The 21,489-nt window shown below is 33.8% G+C and overlaps 1 protein-coding gene across 3 annotated transcripts in view; it reads left to right on the forward strand.

Moving 5' to 3' along the window:
• The first annotated feature begins 3,244 nt into the window (after positions 1–3,244).
• Positions 3,245–21,489, forward strand: part of LOC146530443 (RNA-binding protein Musashi homolog 1-like) — an 87,745-nt gene continuing 69,500 nt past the window's right edge. For 2 of the 3 annotated variants that reach the window (XM_085201066.1, XM_085201068.1), the window contains exon 1: positions 3,245–3,378. In XM_085201066.1, coding sequence (XP_085057192.1) covers positions 3,311–3,378 — 68 coding nt within the window. In that variant the 5' untranslated portion in view covers positions 3,245–3,310. The remainder of the gene's footprint in view (positions 3,379–21,489) is intronic. The other variant, XM_085201069.1, reaches the window with a different exon arrangement.

The raw sequence follows: 21,489 nt of genomic DNA on the forward strand, positions 1-21,489 counted from the left end.
GTAGTTGAAAATAAAATTGATATATTTTTTAAATTTAAGTAAGTAAGTCAGTACAAGCGCTTTTGAATTACCAGTTAACATATTGTATGGTAGTATTGTCAGTCCTGTAGGAAACTATCACCTACCAACCATCACCATGTATATGAAAGGAAGGCTGAGAAGAATCGCCCAAAAACTATTCCGTTGCGCATTATAAAATTATTTATTAAGTTTGACGCTGTATCTCATATATAGTGTTAAATAGTTGAACCTTAGTGTTAAAGCTCTCTGTGCTTCAAATTCCAACCAATTTTCGAGACATTTCATGCTACGTGGGCTTTTACGTCGCGTTTTGTATTGTTCCACGACCACGACCAGCGCGAGGGATACCGTTGAGTGACGGAACTTAACGCAACATTTTGTCGTGCCAAAGCAGAGAAATGAAAATATTTCGTTTCACCAGAATATACCTAAGTCCCAAAAATAGCAAAAATCATAAAAATATGAAAAGCCTGCTTAGTTCAAAATTGTATGCCGAATTTCAGTATATATATGTGTAATTTATTTAATTTAAGACGATAGTGTCGCAGATTTATAGTATGTGATTCTTAATGTGATGTCGCCTCGATGCCCACTCTGTAATTAATTATTTTAATATCTCTGCTTTGATAAGACAAAACGCGGCGCTAAGTACTGCAACTCAACGCAATCCCTCTAATTCGAGTAGACAGAGAATTGGAGGGCGGAGTGTCGCAACATTAGTTTCCTACTACATTAGGTACCTACCCTGCAATGAGTTGTTGCTTCTTTTTTTTTAATAAGCATAAGCTTCACGCGGTATCCCTAGCGGGGTAGTCAGGGAGAAGTCGGGGTAGTCGCTAAACGCTACGGTTAAAGAATAAGGCAGTAAAAAAAATATTGATTTAATATTAATAAGTAGCAAGCAAAAGTATATATAAGTCGGACACGTGGTTCAACCACAATGTGGCGGATTGCATGTATGTGGATGATCTCAGAGATCAAATGACAGCCTTTGTAATATCCTAGAACTACTAACTCAGAGCAAATCAGAAGCTTCGTGCTGTATTCCGTATATAATTGTAGCAAAGTAGGCAGAAAATACCTAGTGTTACGGCACTCCGTTCAACAACGAATGCAAGACATTCTCTTTATGGTGGCGTAACATTAACTATAACATTAACTATAACTTTAATAATATTTCTTTAATTTATAAATAAAAACAATATTACTTTCATATTAGATAAATATTCAAAAAAGTCAGTGGTTCTCAAATATTTTTTCGTAGATTCCACGATTTGAATATCATTAGAAATGACAATAAAAAGTATATTGTTTTTTTTTGTTAATATTTTGTTTATTTTTCCATGATTAAATTTATGGCGGGTAGATTTTTCTTTAGAAAACGTTATTCACTTATTTGATATATTTTTTTTAATCTTTGGAAAAACATATTATTAATTGACGATATCTAAGACAAAAGTAAATGAAAACAAAAAGCAACTTTAAAATGATATCTATATGCAAAAATTAAAACAATTTTCAAAAGTAGAAAAATAATGTTTTAATGACTTCAAAGCAATCGCTATCTATATATATCTTTCAAAGCAATAGCTATCGATACCTATATACGTATTTACTATTTTAATTCGGTTATTTTTCGAGTCGGTGCTAATCTTGTTTAGAGTTTTATTTTATAAAATAATTTAATTTAGCTTTTATTTCATTCACTTATAATAGTATAATAGCTTCACGCTGGATTTCCTATATAGACGAGTAGGTTAAGAGAACCTAGTGTAGGACATTCTCCACTTTCCGTCCTATTTTCGAATAGCCATAGGATGTCTTGATAGCCAGATAAAAAAATAATTGCCTCTCATTTATTCAGAAGTTTTCTATTAATAGACTTTTTGCCTTCTCTGGCCTCTTCATTTTTGAACTCGGATAAAATTACAATTACTGAGACGACATTAAATAACTTAACTACTTTCCTTTGCGCATTATTCGATAAATTTTCTACCACAGATAGCAATTGTTACAAATCTTCTGAATGTTCCGAATATTCAAACCAATAAACTAAAAGCTCTTACTGAATACCGAATTTCAAATCGTCTAAATCAATAGCTGGCATTACTATGATTGATTTCTCGCAAATTTTAAATGTTTAACGTTTTTAAGCGTTTGATAAACGTTATCAATGTATATAAAGAGAATTTGGATGTATGTTTGCGAATTTAATTTTTTTAATCTAATTATTATTTTGCTAACTTCTGTCATATTTTCAATATTTTTAGTAAATTACATGGAGATTTACAAAAAAAAAATTGTTTTATGAACAATTTATATGTGGAGTGACAAATATAACATTATAGAGGCCGTAGTGGTGAAGTGACACAGCGGCTGACTGTTAACATGATGGTTGTAGGTTTGATCCTTTCTCGAGGCAATGACTTATTTTCACCTCCCCGCTTTAGTAAGAACACAAAGTGTGGCGTCGAGTTTCGCCACGCAAGTCTACATATTTTAAAAATTGGTCGAAAGATATGGTTATTTTACTCTATTAGTACAGAGTGTCTTAATACTAGGTTATGTATGCCTGATTTGGTTTGCGGAATACATCGTGAACCTAATACAAATTACTAAAACAATTTATGTTGCAGTGTACTGGCCCAAGAGCTCTATTTTAATTAGATAACGTGAAGTAAAGACACTTAATTTATCACATAACCGGTGCCGGTACTAACAACGAAGTTAGGACTATACAATATATAGTTTCAAAGCGATCGCAAATATTTGTTAAAGTTAACAAATTGTTTGATGCGAGTCACGACCTATCCTATCCAGCCGTAAGTGGGAGTAATAAAGCGTTTTCTACTAAAACAGGTTATTCCCTTCGGATTCATAACCTAGGAGAATGTCTGAAACAGTCGATATATTTGTAAAGGATGCTAAACTATGTAATTCATTGTAGGATATAATTGCCATTTAGAATGCTGTCCAATTGATTCAATTGGTGTTAGTATTTAACGTCATTTAAAACTGACTTACTAAATGATTAGTAAAGCGGTAGGCGCAACGCGAAGCCCTACAACATAAAAGAGGGGCTGAGCTAGAGACATACGCGTCGCCACCGTACTTACTGCGGACTTGTACTCGGGTCTCTTTTCTTCTCGAGGCGGTAGATAGGGACAAAAAAAGTGGTTTGTGGCGTGGTGACGTCACAGTGCGGGGAGGGTGAATAGTCAGTGTACGGCCGGCCGCCGAACCGAGCGGAAGAGTGCACGATGCACGCACGGTAAACAAAACAATCGCGATGCTGTTCGAGAATCCCAACGCGAAACTGTTCCCGGCTTTCAACATCCCGCCGCCCGTTAGGCTCAGGTGAGCGAGCCTTTATACCTAACCAGCGTAGCCTGTATGAGTGCGTCAGTGACCAGTGTCAAGTGTTCTGAAGCCGTAAAAACGCCGATAGAGTGATATTTCAACGGTTCGGCGGTGCGACACCGTGCCTGTCTCGCTTTGCGGCTCCGCAAACCAAACGTCGATACAACTTTACTGCTCCGTTTTTTCTGCGTGGTCGTGATTCTTTGGAACGTGTCGATGTCCTGACATTCATTGAGACCACGCTTCAAGAGATCGTTCGACTCCATGTCAATTTATTATTGCCAGTAAATTAGGATCATTTTGATTCAGCAATGTCACGTTACGAGTGGTGGTCGTGTATTGATGTGAAGTTCAGACCGACACCGGCTCATTGTAAACAAAAGACGTTATGTGCTGTGTCGCCCTCTTCCGTTGAAGCGTGGTTTTGTTTTTATACCAGTGTTAAAACACTATTTGATGTTTCAGCCGCCGCCCTTACGACTGTCACAATCCGAAGCAACAGATATTTGAGGCACAGATTTCATTTATGATAAGCTCCACTTCTATTTTCTGACTTATTCCGTACATCCATACTATGGAAGTATATTAAGTTTCTCCTGACTCTAATGTGTCAAAGATAGATTCTTGGAAATACATTTTAAACATGTCGACCATTCCTGAGAAGCATTATATAAACGCTATACCATTAGAAGAAACTAACCTTGAAAACTTACTTAGAGTGAACTTGCATTTGGTAAATTGAGGTGCTTAGAAAGTAAAAGTATGAGAATAAATAATGTATCAACAATTTCAACGATTTACATATATTGTATTAGATAAATATAGCTTCACTTTATTTCACGCTCGAGTAGTTTGTTGCTTACATACGCGCATACATTTTTTGTTCGGACGAGTAGTTACGAGAAACCTTTGTTTTAATTATACAAAAAAATCTTGCCGGTATGAAACTAGCAACGTTTTTCAATGAACATTTTTAATTTGGTCTTTTTATTGAAGATTATGCCTTCATTTATGCTTAAATAGGTGCATCAAATTATTAAGGTTATAAAATACTACAAGAGGTTTACATATTTGTACTGAATTTTCAAACGACATGCAATAACTATTATCGATTTTATAAGCCTAAACGTTCATTGGATATATAGATGCAAGGACGTTCAAACTTTATTAGGCTTCTTTGATCAATATCCAAAGGAACATGAAACCGTTTGACTTTTTGTTGGAACATCAGCTTGAGTTGAATATTTTCCATTAAATAAGAACGCAATTAGTAAGTCAAACAAACATTATATAATGCAAAGATATAAAGAAAGCAATTTATTTTAAAGAAACCATTTAATTAATTTTAATAAAAAGCGTTTTTAAAATCTATTGCCTAGATTTTATGAAAGTAAAATGCTTTTTTATTCAGAAATAACTAATCAAGGCAATGTCAGATAATTAAGAAGGGATTTTAAGTGATATTGGGTTCAATTTCCACTTACGGGAACCAACCATACGGGAATCAAACCATAAAAATTTTTTTATGGTTTATCCAATTTAATAAAGCAAAGTGTGGTGCTCCACTACCTTATACATAAAGTCTCCAAAAAATTACATATAATACTGAAGACACGTGGGAACGCATATAAATAATTAAACTTTTATGGAAGATCATGAAATCTCTTCGTGCAGTAGATTGTCTAAATTAGTCTTGCCTATAAATCAAGAAACAACCAATAGATATGTAACTATATACGGTTGAAACGGTCAAGGTGATTCTTATACTTTATCTATCTTCGTCACAGACAACGATCTCACATTGCGGCAATATACAAGTATAAATATAAACATTCATTTATCACAATTCTCATACAAAAATGCCAGCTGTTGCTCTTGTTCTGCATGAAGGAGAGCGACATAATTTTAAAATTTGACGTTTAATTATTGAGTAGCCTACTTCTAAAAAGCTACTATAGACTTTAGAGCTTACGATTTTTTAAATGGTGGCGTTTCATCAAAATATTTAATTATTTATTAGATGTATGAAGTTGTACATTCTAGAATGGTAAATTTTATTGTTTTATTCTTTTTTACCTCCACACAGCTCCGGCATCATGCAGAGTAAGAGAGGTTCTCTAATGATCTATCACTCCGTCCTTCATTTTCCATCTATAACGTAGTCTCGGGGGGTAAAACGTTCTGCTTTACTAATAAAATGAGGAAATAACTTAAAATATTTTATATACAAGCAATAAGTATTCTCTTGAGTGAAAATCAATTTTGTGATGAATTGGGCAAATATTTGTGTTTGCCGTATGAGGTGCTTTAGAACTCAGAATCAATATTCGAAACATATTGCCCATCATGTTGTCTACATAAAATGTTCAGCTTAAAGCCACCTATTAACGTTCAAAGTTATGAACAGAAAATAGATTACAAGGTATAATACGCGCATATTAAAGTGAAAGTAACTTTTAACCAATAAACGCTCTAGTTCCTCAATCAATTTTCGATTATCTTTGTACTTCTTTCCGTAATACACAAAGTCATAAAAGTGCGGTGTAAACAAGTGGTTAGTTCAAAAGAAAGATTTACGAATGTTTATACGAATACATCAGTAGTTGTTTTAAATATATGTTTCAATTCGCTAATAATATTTGCTGTTGCATTGAAAAAATTAACTACTCAACGATTCTTTATATAAATTATTTACCTGTTAAAAGTACTGGAGGAATATTTTTTTTTACATTAAAGCGTTTTTATTTCTAATTCTGAATTGAGTTTTAATTAAAATAAATATTAGGTCTAATTGTTGTACCACTGGGGTGCAGTTTTGTGTCTGATTCTAATTGTGGTAGTTGTGGGTTCGATATAGATTTCACCATTATTCGAACCCGAAAGAGACCTCCACCTATCTCGAAATAAAGCGAAAGACATATTTATAACCCACACTCATTGAAATAAAACATTAATAGTCTAAGCTAAAAATATCTCAATGTTACCATTTACGATCAAAGCAAAGGATAGTTTGGCAATAACTGCACTGCGCCCGGACTGACCTCATGTAACGAATTATTGTTTTTTTAGTATTTTGGCTCACGACCAATAGTAGTCAGGAAGGAAGTAGTTTTCGAGTGACTGTGATTGTGAGTGTCACTACCAAGCGTAAGTGGTTAGACAAAGCGGATTACTGCTTAAAATTTAAACTAAACTTGCGGTAATTGCACTCTGTATCCTGCGTATATGTATGGTGAAAGCTAAAACCCGTTTTACTAAAACAACTATCTCGTGCATCTTATTGTCTTGACACTCTCATCAGTAAATTCATTTTTTTCTTTTCTGCACTTGTAGTAAGTTCTGAGGCAACATGTGCTGGTTTGCAAAACTATATAAGGATCATTTTATTATTTTTAAATGGGATTTGAATCTAAACTTATAGTGTGTACAATTAGAGATTTTCCATGAAATCATATTGAACAAACAGAGAACATTAAGTATTGTATTTGAATTCCTTGAAGCCTCACCATATTGACACTATGCAATTGGATGACTGCCAACAACGCTTAATTCATTTTAAGGCTTGGCCATACGATAACTCCAGAATGAATGAATCGACTCTGAGTAAAGTTTTCCTATTATGTTGCGCAGGTTCTATTTTATTTAATTTTTTTAGCTTCACGCAGTATGCCGATTATAGTAGGGTATGCAGAGAGATCCTAGTATGATGAAAGTCTGTTTTCCCACTTTTGTCTAATTTTGGAGCTATTATGTGTGATTAGTGGCGGATCTCAATGCCACTCTTTGTCTTTTTACTAGAGCGAGGAAATAAATAATTTATCTCATGAGTGGGAATTGAAACCACAACCGTCGCGTTTTCAACTACTCGCTAGGTTACTGCGCCACTTTTTAATTACATAAAATAATAATATAAATAAAAGTATCGGTTGTTTAAATCATTTTTTGCTTTCCGTTTGAACAGAAAGTAATAAAAAACATAAATACAATATGTAATTAAAGTATCTATAAATAGACCAACGAATGTATTAAAACATGTTGAAAGTAGATTCTTGAGCAATTTCTCTTCAAAGGTTCTATCGGAGGCGGATACTTTAAACCATTTACTCTTGAGAATATAATTATTATTTTGTACGTTATAAGATATTCTTAAAAAGAAAATAATGTTTTACGTTTAATATTTCAAACGTCACAAAATAAATATAGATAATTTACCTCTTACCTTTTTTATATACTTAGATGGAAATGGATAGAATTAGTTGGAAAACATAGAAATGTTGTCTATGAATGACAATGCCTCAATAAGTAATAAATAAGTAATTAAATCAAACCTGAAGATTCAATCAGATTAAATAACCTATACTATAAAATATTTGTCCTATATTCTTTGTATTTTATAACAAATACAAAAATCAGAATACATTCGCTTTTGTAATGTAAATAAGATTATTATTTCTAAAATTACACAAAAATGTTTTTAACATAAATCTTAATAAACAATCAAAGTTTAATATAACGAATTCATAATGTTGGTGTTCCGCAACTGAAGTTTGGAAAGTTGTGGAAACTTAGAAAATGGCGACTTTCTTAGGGAAAGCTTTTATTTAATTATTTTTACTTTATTTTACGACTGATGTTCATGATTTATTTCAAAAATTTTACTGTTTATTTTAAAAAAGGGAAAATGTAAAAATCCAATATATCTATACTTCATATAATTATTATTTTCAAACAAATATTTTAGCAAAACGCTTGTGCAGGAGTGGGTTCGTTTGCACACGAGAAAATTAAATATTTAATATTTTCATTTCTTCGTTCTGGTGTCGAGGCGAAGCGTGATGTTGAGTTTCGCCATTCCTTAAGAATTCGGCGGAAAGTGAAGAACAAAATATCTTTATGGGAACTCTAGATTCCCAGATGCCTACTATAATGTAACTTCTATACTACGAGCATTATGTAATATTACGAAGCCGACGAGTTTATCTGGTTGACGGCGCTAATGACAGGAACAACGGGTTTGAATTGGAAACATCTTTTTGTGTTGTAGATATCGTTAATTTATCGAGGTAAGCTATTACCTCGGACACTTAGAATGTGTCATATGTCATACACGACTTCAGTTATATCGACTTCATTGGTCGATTTGGTCGACATTTAAAAAGAGAATACAAGTACACATAGATATTTGCACTGTATTGCTAGGGAGCTTCGTTGTCTCCTCGCTTCGCTTGCCAACGCTCGCTTCGCTTCTTGTAATATTGAAACAAATGAAGTATAATGATGTTAAATATCATTTGTATCACAGCACTTACTTATGCCAGAAGACGCATAAAACTTATAAGTAAATTACAAAGTAAATAATTAGAAACTAGATTTAACTTTTAAATAAAAATGCTTAGATTTAAATTAAATTATGTAAACATTAGACGAGAATATACGAAAGGGCATTGATGATATAAATATAAAATAAAAAAATATGTTTTCAAGATAAACATGGATTTGATGATCATTTGTTTTTTGAGGCCTGTCGTGGCCATGGCAACTTTTATACTTAATTTTTAAGTATAATATAGTTAATGTTACTCGATCTAATATTTCCGAAATGGTTACCTTGTTTAAGTGCATTTACTTTCAAAATCTCGCAGATCCAGGTAAAAAAAAACACAAAAAGGTTAACTAGTTTTTTATAAAACAATTGTGTTCACTTTGTGTGCCTATTCAATTTTTGAAATGAGCTTCATGGATACTCTAAGACCAGCTTCAATTCTTTGGTGGCTGGTGGAATTACTTAAAATACTTTAGTATAATGATGAAGCCTGTTATAGAGCAGTGGCACAAGCAATTATAAACGTGACAGGTTGTAGGTTTGATTCCCACTCGAGGAAATAAAATATTGAAATATATTATTCGCTCTGGTAACGAGCCACTTAACACGCAATGCCTCTAGAATTTAGAAAAATGTAAGAAACGGAAGTGCTTAATGAAGAAGTTCCCAAGTTGCCATCCCTGCTAGGTGCGAGATACCGCGTGAAGCTGAAAAGAGATAAATCTGAACAAAAATACAAGTTAAAGGTTGAAGAAGTTTGATTTTAATAATATACTAAATATATTTTTTTTAAACAAGTGAGTACAGGAAAATGTCAAAGATCATTCACCTACCTGTGGAGTGTTGTGAACGGTGCGGCGGTACGCAGTAGGGTTGTCGAGTTGAACCTAATACAAAACAAAAAAAAATAATCTTAAAGTTTCGTTTTCTTAAATAATGAATTTTTGTTGAAGTTCTGAAGTGGAAAATGAAGACTATTATTACTTATTGTTATACAGCAAATTTAGCAGATATTAGAAAGTTAGAAAGAACACGTAGCTACAGCTGTTTCGAATCATCGTTTTGCTTCGTTAGTTTTCAATAAATAATGAAAGTAAAACTTTTTGTTGAAATAGAACGCAATGCAGTTTGGAAGGGATTTAAATTCTTGAATTATTTAATTACATTTTTATTCAATACAAACATATTACAAAAGTAGCTTCACGCTTTTTCCTGCATAGCGGGACAAGTAGTGTGCAACCTACAATTAAGACACTGTATTCCTCTCAACTCCACTGTATCACTCTTCGCTCAGTTTTAGAAACATTGCAACAAGCTTTTAATCTTAATACTATTTACACTTCTATGATTCTTATGCTTCATGCAGGAGAAAATAAAAGATGAAAAAAGAAACTAAAATATTTGTATTCGACAAGCGTCAGCCCTACCTGACAGCGTGATGGCGTGTAAACGACTCATCTTTCTTTGTTCGATCATCTTTGTTTCCGATTGTTTCTACACAGGAATATTTTACAAGATTATGTTCAAAAGAAAATATTGTATATATTAAGAAATTATTATAGAACTGGTGTATTAAATATTCTAAGACATCCTCTCAAGACAGGCTCTAGTCGATGCAAATATATTATTTTCATTTTCCCGATACTGTTGACAAAGAGCGGCGTTAAGTTCCACCACACAGGACGCAATATCGAATGCGCTTACGATAGTGATTGTGAGTTTGATTCCTACTCGAGAAAATTAAATATTTAATGTTTGCATTTTCTCGCTCTGACGACATCAATGCCTTCAGTGACACTTCGTTCTCATTGCTCTTGAAATCGTCGTGCCGCAGTGGAACAAGGTCTGGCTGTGAACGTCATGGTGGAAGGTCGATTCTCATTCCGGAGATAAATTAATTTAATTTTGCTCCGAAAAGTCCAGGCACTCAGCACGGAATATGTGGATAAAAAACAAAGTGTTACCTTTACCGAGATGAGAACTTGCTACCCATATTTCAACCAGAAGGTTCAAATTAAAAATAAATATTTTTCCCATTTCCGAATGAGAATCGATTGTAACACGAGCGGGACATCTGTCGCTGTTGCCTGCGAATTGGCAACAGCGCCTCATCTTACAAAACGCTATATTCATAATTATGAAACTACTTCTTAAGATAATAAAAAAATAGACTGTGAACGCGACGGTTGTGGGTTCGATTCCCATGAGGGGTAATGTGTTTTCATTTTCTCGCACTGGTTAAATGACGTTGAGTTCTGTCACTCAACATGCAATGTATTTGAAATTGGGCCGTGCGAGGAGAACGGAATATCTTAATACTAGGTTCCCTCTGCCTGCACTGCTACGTGCAGGATTAGCTTGAAGCTAAAAACATATTAATATTTCTATACAAGAGCTGGATCTCAACGCCATTCTTTGTTTAATTTGATATTTAAAAAAAAATGAATCTACTAGTTGATGTAATGATTGTGTTACAATAATTAATAATTGTAGCTTAGTCATTACACCTCACGGTAATCGAAGCCACAACCGCCACCTTTACACGTAGACGCTATCACGTCACACACTGTACCGCGACGGCCCTTAAATAACAATATTACTCGAAGTGTGACGTCATTTGTGAACCCTTCACGAGATTCCACACAAAAGGAGAGACCAAGGTGAAATCCTACGGGACGGGCACCTGTCTCGCTCGCACAGCACTAGTTTATTAGTACGTGTGAAAGAGACAAAACATACATTGTTAACATGCCCAGATTGCCTGATCCTTTACAAATGAAATTGTGTTTTTGGTCTATATTTTATAAATAAATTTTGTAAGGCGCAGTGGCTCAGCATGTGACTGTAAGTGCGATGGGTGTGGATTCAGTTGCCATTCGAGGGAATAAAGTATTTAATATTTTCAATGAATTGGTAAGAAGACGGTTGATTGGTTGAGTAAAATTCCTGAATAAAAGGCCCATTCAATACAAAAAGAGTTTTTCAATTTCAACCCATAGTTCCTGAGATTTCAAAGCGTTCATCCAGACATACTCTTCAGCTTTATAATATTAGTATGGAATGACCTACAGATTACTGATATTTTCTCAGTCTCATAGAACAAAACCCGACGTTAAGTTTCGCTTCTCAACTTACAACATCTTAACACTAAGCTCCCTCTGTATATTCTGGAATATACGGGATAGCGGGATAGCAAGTATTAAAAAATACATTAGTTTACATCACAAACTAAATCATTCACAGCTCAAGTCTATTAAGAAGTATATAAAAGAAAATATAGATGCGCGTGAGCATCGTTTACGGATAACTTATTACAAACATTAAACTCTGTAGAGACACCACGTATAATAAATTTCTAGGATTTAATTAACTCGCCCTAATTTAATTAATGCGCTTTTTTCGCATTTTACGTAGAGCAGGCAGAACGGACTTAGTAATTAGTCACAATTCTTTATGCCTTGTCTAAAAAAAAAAAATTGTGTTGAGATTATGTACAATGTTAGATGATAATAGCAATTATGACTTAAAACTACTACAGTGATTTGAAGCCATTTTGCCGCAGCGGTACATCATCTGTAAACGACGGTTATGAGTTCTATTTCCACTCCAAGGATTGAATTATTTAATTTCCCCGATCTAGTAATAGAGCAAAACTCGGCGTTGTATTTTATCTCTTTCAAAAGTTGGGCAATAAGTGTGGAACGGAGTGTAATTAACACCAGATTAGAAAAAAACTATGAATAGCCATTAGAATAGCCAGTCACTAGATCCTTTTTGCGTACCCCGCTAATATTTAACATGTGTAAAGTTACAGATTTATATATTCTTGCCATTACTTTTTATAGATTGCAATCTTAAATATTTATAAACATTTTTACATAACAAGTGCTATTAAATATTTAATTGCTTCATTAACAATCATAGTAAGTAATTTAATAAACATTACCATTTCATATTCGAAAACCTACGTGTTAGAATTATATATGAAAAATTGTATAAATTAAAGTCCTTGTGACTCAACGCAACTAATATGTATTTGACTAAACGTAATGTGTCGAAGGTTAAGTTTCAAATCCTATTTTATATAATTAATTACATTTAATAAAAAATTACATTTTATTAAAAAAAATACATTTTATTAAATGTCCTTATGAATAAATATATTCCCTTTTTTCTGCACGCCTTATCTCTCATACTGCAGGATAGGCAGAATTCATAAGCTTCCCTCTGTGCTCAGATCAAAATTGAAAGCTGCGGGCGGGTCGTTAAGTTTTAAAATATAATAAATTAAATCATAATTAATCAACTCAGATTAATGAAGATATATTTAATACATAATGATACAGGTTTTTGGGCTATATTTCTTTACTCAGTTCTATATTAATTTCAAGTCCTGCAGTTTTAGTCATCATGGTAACTCTACAACGTATACATTCCACACACTATCCGTCTTTCAATAATCACTGTAGATTTCACTTTTGTTGAAGATATATTTTTTTAACATAAATATATGGTTTTTCTTTTATTTTTTTTATAAAGTAGGAAAGAAAATCTTTTAATATTGGATTTAAATCTGCACTTGTTAGTTTTACGCTGTTCCCCACATAAAATAGGCTAGGTAGAGGGAACCTAGTGTAGTACACTCCGCTCCCGTTAAGACACTTCCGTTCTCCTCTTTCAGCCCAATTCTTGAGGTATTTGCGTAAGCGGCGGAAGTCAATACCTCGCTTTGTTTGGTCTTATTTTTGCTTAATAATAAAATGCCTAAATTCAATAGTCAATCAGCAAATAATGAATATTGTAGCTCCACAGCTGTCTAATAAACTGAGATAAAAGCTTATTTTCTTTTACTTATAGCTTCATGCTCTACTCTCTCTCTAGACAGCAAGGAGACAGAGATGGTTTAATTTTCACTTTACCTTCGAATTTGTGATAATGCGTGTTAAATGATGTGCATTGCGTGTTAATTTTCTTTTTTTAAAACGTCTGAGAAAAGCACTTTCCTGCTTCAAATTACCTATTGTTTCAATTCATATTAGAATTTATTAAAAACTTACACTACTTATTTAATATAGCGAGGCCATCGTGGCATTGTCTGATTGTAAAAGTGTTTTTTTGGGTTCAATTCACAGTCAGGGAATTATTATATATTTTTCTTCTGAAAGATAAACCGCGTTGAGTTCCCCCACTCCACACGCATAGTCTCGAAATTGGATGAAAACGAAGTGTCTTACCACAAGGTTCCCTCTGCCTACACTGCTATATGCGTAACTGTTGTATAGTAATTATACATACATTATGCATGAAAAACAAATGCCATCGAAGAAAGTGATGGACGTCTTATAATGTTATATCAATATTGAAAGCGATCACCCTTTCTATATAATTTTAAGCCGATTTAATTTCACGCTCGATACACTCGCATGTGGCAGAGTAGATAAAAGGAACCTAGAGTTAAGACTCTCCGTTCTCCGCATTGCGCATGAATCCGAGACATTGTTGGTTGTATGGCGGAACCTAACGCTGCACTTTAACTTGTTGCCAGACCTTGTCGTACTGTACCATAGTGATTACACCTTAACTCTGCCCTTTTAGTATTAAATACATTTATTTATAAATGCTTAAAATAAATAATAATTGATATCGCCACAAAAATATCAAAAGAGCTAGTTAGTAGTTTTAACATTACACTAAGGTTTTTGTAGATTCACGCTTCGACAAGACTGGATTTAGATTATTTATATGGAGGTACAAACAAAAATAAAGTACCTGTATGAGAATATAATCTAATAAATAGTTACTTTAGAAAGATGAAGGAAGCAGCTTACCTTTCATTCCTTGAACAATCAATTCACGATATGACTTTTAAATGCTGAACTTGCAACTTCATGGGAGCCTTACTGCTTAGGTATACCTATATAAAACTATGCAATATGTGTGTGTGTGTAAATAAGATTGTTGTGGGTTCGATTCTCATTTAAAGAAATGGTTATATTTTAAACTAGCGGACGCGCGCAGCTTCGCCCGCTTATTTGCACCCTTAGGGGTGAATTAAAATAAACCACGAAACATGTGTTCAATGAATATTTTTAAGAGTCTAAATTTCAAATTTTATAAAAATTTTACCCCTTTAGGGTTAAAATTTTTCAAAATCCCTTCTTAGTGGATGTCCAGATTACGAAAGTTAACATCTGTCCAAATTTCAAGTTTCTACTTACAGCGGTTACGGCTGTGTGCGCGTCTTACCTCAGTCAGTGAGGACAAGTCCTTTTATATATATAGATTATGTTTATTTCTTGCTTCGGAGGACAATCCACTGCGTTGAGTTCTGCAGCTCTACACGTAAATTCTTATCGAAATTGGGCTGAAAGAGGCAAATTAAATATATCAATACCGACGTCCCTCTGTCTATCCTTTTATACGGGCAAATGCTTGAAGCTGCTTATAAAGTTAGCTATGAAGAAGTCGAATCGAGTCTGAAATTAAGAGTGGTGGGTTCTAGGTATAGATTTTTTGTTCTTTCTTTAGTTTGTTAAACTGCGAAATGCCATTAGGCTCCTAGTGAGCATTGAACCTACAATCATCCCGTGTTTTCATTGATCCACTGAGCTACGACGACACGACCGGTGGCGGAACCTAACGCCGCGCCTTGTTAATAAACAAAACAAAGTATATTTTAGAACTGTAGTTTGAGTGTCACGGACGACCGGATTTCAAACGCGACCACACTGCGACCGCGCCCTTCCGCAATCAAAACAATGGACGCTAAAATTTACTGTTATATATATACGTATATCTGACTAGGTTTATCTTATGACTTTACTTATATGAATAATTAAATTATTTTGTTAAAAGAGTATAAATTATAAGATGTTTATTCGAGGGTTGGCTCTATGGTAGTAAGATGAAACGCGACGTTAAATCTCGAGATTTAGGCGGTATGTGGGGAACGTAGTGTCTAAACACTAGGTTCCCTCTGACTACCTTGGTATGTGCAGGATACAGCGTGAAGATAAAAACAAACCAATTGCTACAGCGTAATGTTAAAGAAACAGTCGTTTCAAAGTAAGTGTATTAATGGGAACGGATCGTCTTAACACGAGGTTCCCAGGTTCCCTCTGCCTACCCTGCTAAGTGGGATACAGCGTGAAGCTAAAAGAAAAGAATCCACAATCATTTGGTGTATTTCCAACGAGCAAGTAGGTCAGTATCCCCCAACTCAAAATTCACATTATAATGATACCCTGAGGCTTGAATATTTCATAATTTCGCATTTCAAAAACTATCCGCGTAACGATTTTACTTTAAAATTAAAATTTTTCGTCCAACAAAGAACTGTTTTTTGTTGGACAGTTCGAAATGAGATTTTAAGATTAAAAAAAATGGGAATATTAGACAGTAATTGATAAAAGGGTAGCAGATTTTTACATGTTTTTAAATATCTACTTTAGATGACAAAAAGTGAGTGCGTGAGGTAACTTCGACCTTCGACTATTAATAATACCTACAGCCTTCATCATTAAATGGAAAAAAAAATGAAATGTTTTTCTTCAATTCGAACCAGTAGTTCCTGAGATTAGCGCGTGCAATCAAACCAATAGTTTCTAACCTTATAATAATCGTATATGTTAGTTTAAAGGTAAATACCCGTATATTACGTGTGACAGCCGATGTAAATAGCTATCATATAGAGAGGTCGTATTCGTATCGTGACACTGATCTCAAGGAGGTCCTACATTGAATCCATTTTTAATACTCATCCCTATATGACTCGAAAAGCTTCATGATATAGCTTTTTAATTATAATTATATTTAGTTTATTTTCATTTCCCACTGGGGTAGACAAAGTGTAGTTTAGTTGCGCCACTCAACATGTAATGCTTCGAAGATTAGGCGTTGTGGGTTCGATTTTCTTTTGGATTCTTTGTTACACTTTCTGCCCCTTTTTACACACATAATATATGTCATGTTTATATTACGGAAATCTATCTTACTAGATTACAATATTACAAACTCCTAAATATTTATTAAATGAGCCTTAGTAAAGGGGTTCCGTTTACCTTTGGGTACGGAACTCTAAAACGAGAAAAATGAGCTTCTTTTTTTATCGCATGGCAGTCTAACAGTGTAAAACATGTGTTCTCCATCTACCAGAATTCTGAACTTTGCCTGTTAAGTGATAGAACTCAACGCTGGGGGGAAATAAGAAAGAATAATTCCTCTTAAAGGAACCCATAACCGTTACCTCTCGTAAACGTAATATAATATTAATTCAACATAATTATGACATCTAGAGAATATTAGCATAGCGTTTTTCATTGAAATACTACAGAGTATTTCTATAGGAAGTTGCCTCCGTTGAGTTTTCTTGTCGAGGGATAAAGGAACCCTGACCTATTTTGTTTGCGGAGTCCGTGCCTGTGTCACACCGAAGCGAGCGTGAAATATAATAGAAAGGAACATATTTTTAATAGTATAAAAATAAATAATGGTAATAGGATTTTTTTTCCGTATACAGTTTATTTTTATACTCTAAAGTAGTCTATTGAATAGTGGAACTAAACGCCGCCGTATCTTTAAATAACATGTTTGACATTGATATAATTAATTACCTCAGATTTATCGATTCCATGACCACTGTAATGTTGGATTTGTCTATTCTCAATTTTTTATATTTATTCGTGGACATGTTCCAGTAACATCTAATCGTAAATTATAAAAAAATGTAAATCAAGATCCGAAGCCATATTTTATATTGAAATCATCTGTTACAATTAAAATAGATATTAGTTCGCCTTTTTACACTTTTCACTTGTCAGTGGTAATTTATTTTACATTCATAATGTAATGTTTTCAAAATGTACACACGAATATATATTTTTTTCAAAGTTTATTTTAGTTATGGATATAGTGGTGCGATGGGAGAGTGAGTATATAAGCGATGGTTTTGGGTTCGATTCAAACTCGGGAATGATTTATTTAAATTGAGTTTTGACGGTTGGTGGTTCGTTCGGAGTAATCAATTATTTTCATTTACCCACTAAGTATGTAACAAAACAAACCGTGGCGTTAAGTTCCGTCACTTCACTTCACATCACTATGTATACTCTGCCTACTCTGCCTACCCTGCTATATGCGCGAGAAAGCGTGGAACTGAAAAAATAAATAAGTGACATCCGCCACTAAACCACAGATTCTAAGAACATGTAAGAAAAACAATTTGAATGCTTAAGAGCCATCATAAAAATAAATTCCGTATTTACGATGTTAGTTTATGTTTATGAATGTTGTATCTGTCTTTATGGCGAAGGTTGGGAGTTCGAATAAAACTAGGTTAACAAATGATTTCTTCACCCGTTTTCACTCTAAATCAAGTGGCCTTCATTTTACAATGTTAAAAAGTTAATGAAAAATATAGCGTCTAACTGTTAGCGCGAAGGTTATGAAATCGATTCCCACACGATCATGATCTTTGAGTTCCGCCACTCATCAAACAACGTCTCAAAGATGGGGCAGTGCGTGGGGAATGGGTTCTTGACACCAGGTTCCCTTTAACTACTCTGCTACATAGGCGATACAGCGTGATGACCGGACAAGCGTGAGTCGGGCTCGACCACCTAGGGTTGCGTAAAAAATTGAAGATCCCGAGCTTTTTCTGAAATTTAAGCTCAGCTTAACCACAGGTTATCTGATACCTTACTTCAACTAGCGGCTTTAATACTAAATTTTGCCCCCGTTTTTAAGACTATTATTTTACAATAAATTAATTTTTAACAAAAACAAAAACCGACTTCTAACAATGAACTAAAAAGTGAAAAATAATTTTACAAAGATTTTATAATTTTGAAGTCCAGATTTCCAGATTTTTTCCTGAATTAGTACCACCTGTAGCGATATAATATTATATCTTTTTTAAGTAACCGTTACCGTAAAGTAACAGACCATAATATTAAGCTTTCCTGAAATAAAGGTTCCTGACCGATAGACAGACGGACAGACAACAAAGTGGTTCCTTTTTTCCTTAAAAGGTACGAAACAATAAAAATAAAAAATGTTAATTAAATTACATTCGTTAAATTCGATTTTTATATAACTACTTACTTAAAAACCGGCGAAAGTTCAAAACGGCATTGAGTACCTCCACTAAAGCATAAAAAATAGTGCCTTATTACTAGGTCGCCTACTGTCTCCACTTACCGTGGTGTAAACAGAAAAATAATGTTTAATTAGAAAAATAGAAAAAATAAAAATAAATGAGATATTTTATGTAGCGGTGTGAGTGGCGGACGGCTAACGTCAGTTCTCTGAGATCTGACATGAGGCGTATTGTATTCTTATTACAATATCATCTGTGCAAAATGAATTTTAATTAAAATGTATATAAAATATGTATTTAAATACTAAAGTTAGCCGTCGTGGCGTAGAGGCACAGGGTCTGAATGTAAGCGCGAGGGTAATGAATTTGATTCCTATTCGGAGAAATGACTTATGTATGTACTTTCATTTTCTCTCTTTGATAACAGGGCAAAGCGCAGCGGTAAGTTCTGCCATTGAAAGCGTAATGCCTCCAAATGTTGCTGAAAGTGGAGAACAAAGTGTCTTGACACTAAGGCCTCACTGCCTGTTGTGCTATATGCGAGATACAGCGTGAAATAAAATAAAATATAAAAACGATTCATATTGTAATGTATATATAATTATATACCTATACATACATGATACTGTCGGAATTGGCAAATATTTGAGGTTAATTATCTCTATTTGGGCTATCAAGCACGTATGCAAAATTTCGTAAATGTATGTATGTATGTCCACAAATTTCTCGATAACTAAAAGTCATATCAAGATGATCTTTTTAGGCACGATTAAATTTTTGGAGTATCCTCCCAAGTAACATTAAAAGGTAAATAAAAAATCAGCTCCACGCTGTATCCTACACACTGCAGGTTAGGCAGAAAGAACGCCTTAACACTAGGTGTTAAGGCACTCTGTTCCTCTGTGTGTGTGTGGCGGAATTCAACGCCGCGCTTTGCCTCGACACCAGAGCGAAAAAATGAAAATATAAATTTAAATAAATATATCATTTCCTCGAATGGCGATCGAACCAACAACCAGCCGCATTTACACTTTGTGCCTCAAAAGTTCACTAGTTTTTTAAGATATAGGTGTCCATGTACAATCTAGGTATATAAAAAATACTTGTAATGATTCCTGGCGTGGAAATCAAACCTGCAACTACTGAAAATTTTCAGAAAGTCATAACTATCACAACTATGTCGCAATAGTGTTTTTCTCTACAATTAAGTAAAAGCAGAAAGAGCGCATTCATCATAGCAATTTACAAAAGGAAATAGGAAATTAGATACGTTTTATAGCCTTGTATAAATTATTGGTTATTGATGTTTTTATTTATAATACGTCTATTAATTTTTATGAGACTTTAGATTCCCACTCAGTAAATAAAATATTTTATTTTTTCATTTCTCCCCTTTGATAACGAGGTAAAGCGCGGCGTTGAGCTACGGTACTCAACACGCAATGAATTGAGAATTCCGCCGAAGGTGACGAATGGAAGTGTGTTATTGGGAACGGAGTATCTTAACACTAGGTTCCCGGGTTCCCCTGTCAACTAAAAAAATCTTTTAAGTTAATAGTATCTCAAAACCAAAATTTTATTTATATCAAAATTCCTCTCACGTGTGAAAGTTTCCCATGAAGAACGTTGTAATTCGATTTACCTACTTGTAACATTGTATTAGGGGCGTGATTTAATATTGTATAACCTATTTTACTCTAAAAACGAAATAAACGCGACAGTTTTATATTTATGTAAGTATATACAGGCGTGTATTGGCCTGAGTGGGCTTCATCACGGTCACCGACAGGATAGGAAGGAGGCTGACACCGATTCTAAGATGAATCTCACCTTTTATATTTTTTTTATAATTATTATGAAGTTTTAATATGAGAAACGAGGTCATGTTTATTTGCACGTAAAACTTACCCGCATTTAGTAAGTAGGTGAGGAAACCTAATGATAAAATACTCCGTTTCCACATGCTAATTTTATAGAGATATTGAGTGTTGAGTGTGGAGAGATCCAACACTACCCTTGTTACCAGAGCGAGAATTTAAAAATAATTACATTATCCGAGTGGGAATCGAAACCAAAATCGTCGTCTGTTAAATCAGATTCTTTACGCTAACACGGTTTTTATTTTTATGTATTTATATATATTTTTAAAAATATTAACCTTTTTGTTACAGGTAAATAAAAAAGAAAAATGGCTATAATAAGTCTGCGAGTGGTGAGTTGCATAAAACTTTCAAGAATTGTTATTTAAAATGATGGGGCTCGTTGAGTTCTCCCACTCAATAAGCAGTGGGCGGTGTATGAGGAAAGAAGTCCTTCTGCCTAGCCTAGCCTGCTCTGTATGCGTGGTTCAAGAAAAGTCTGTCTCATTCGAGGTGCAAACCTTGTAAATAGCATCAATATTTGTTTACCCAATAATTTAAACAACGTATGAGCATCCTCGACCTCTATCCGTTTTCCGTTTTTACCATTATTCTGCAATTTTCCTTATAAAATAACCTTTTGTAGCAGTGTTGAGTCTAATTGAGATAGAGTTCAAGCTCTTTAACCCATTTAGACCCATAGCCAAACTAGCAGTAAATAAAAGGTTTTTTAGGTAATAATTGATAGATATCGATGTAAGAAAATAAAAAACGTAAAAAAAATATTATTATTTTTTAATTTAAATATTAAAAAAATACCGTCCTTAAAT

Source organism: Heliconius melpomene, chromosome 17, assembly GCF_056956725.1.
Source record: "Heliconius melpomene rosina isolate 202511_hmr_F chromosome 17, ASM5695672v1, whole genome shotgun sequence".
In the NCBI taxonomy this organism is placed as follows: Eukaryota; Metazoa; Arthropoda; class Insecta; order Lepidoptera; family Nymphalidae; genus Heliconius; species Heliconius melpomene.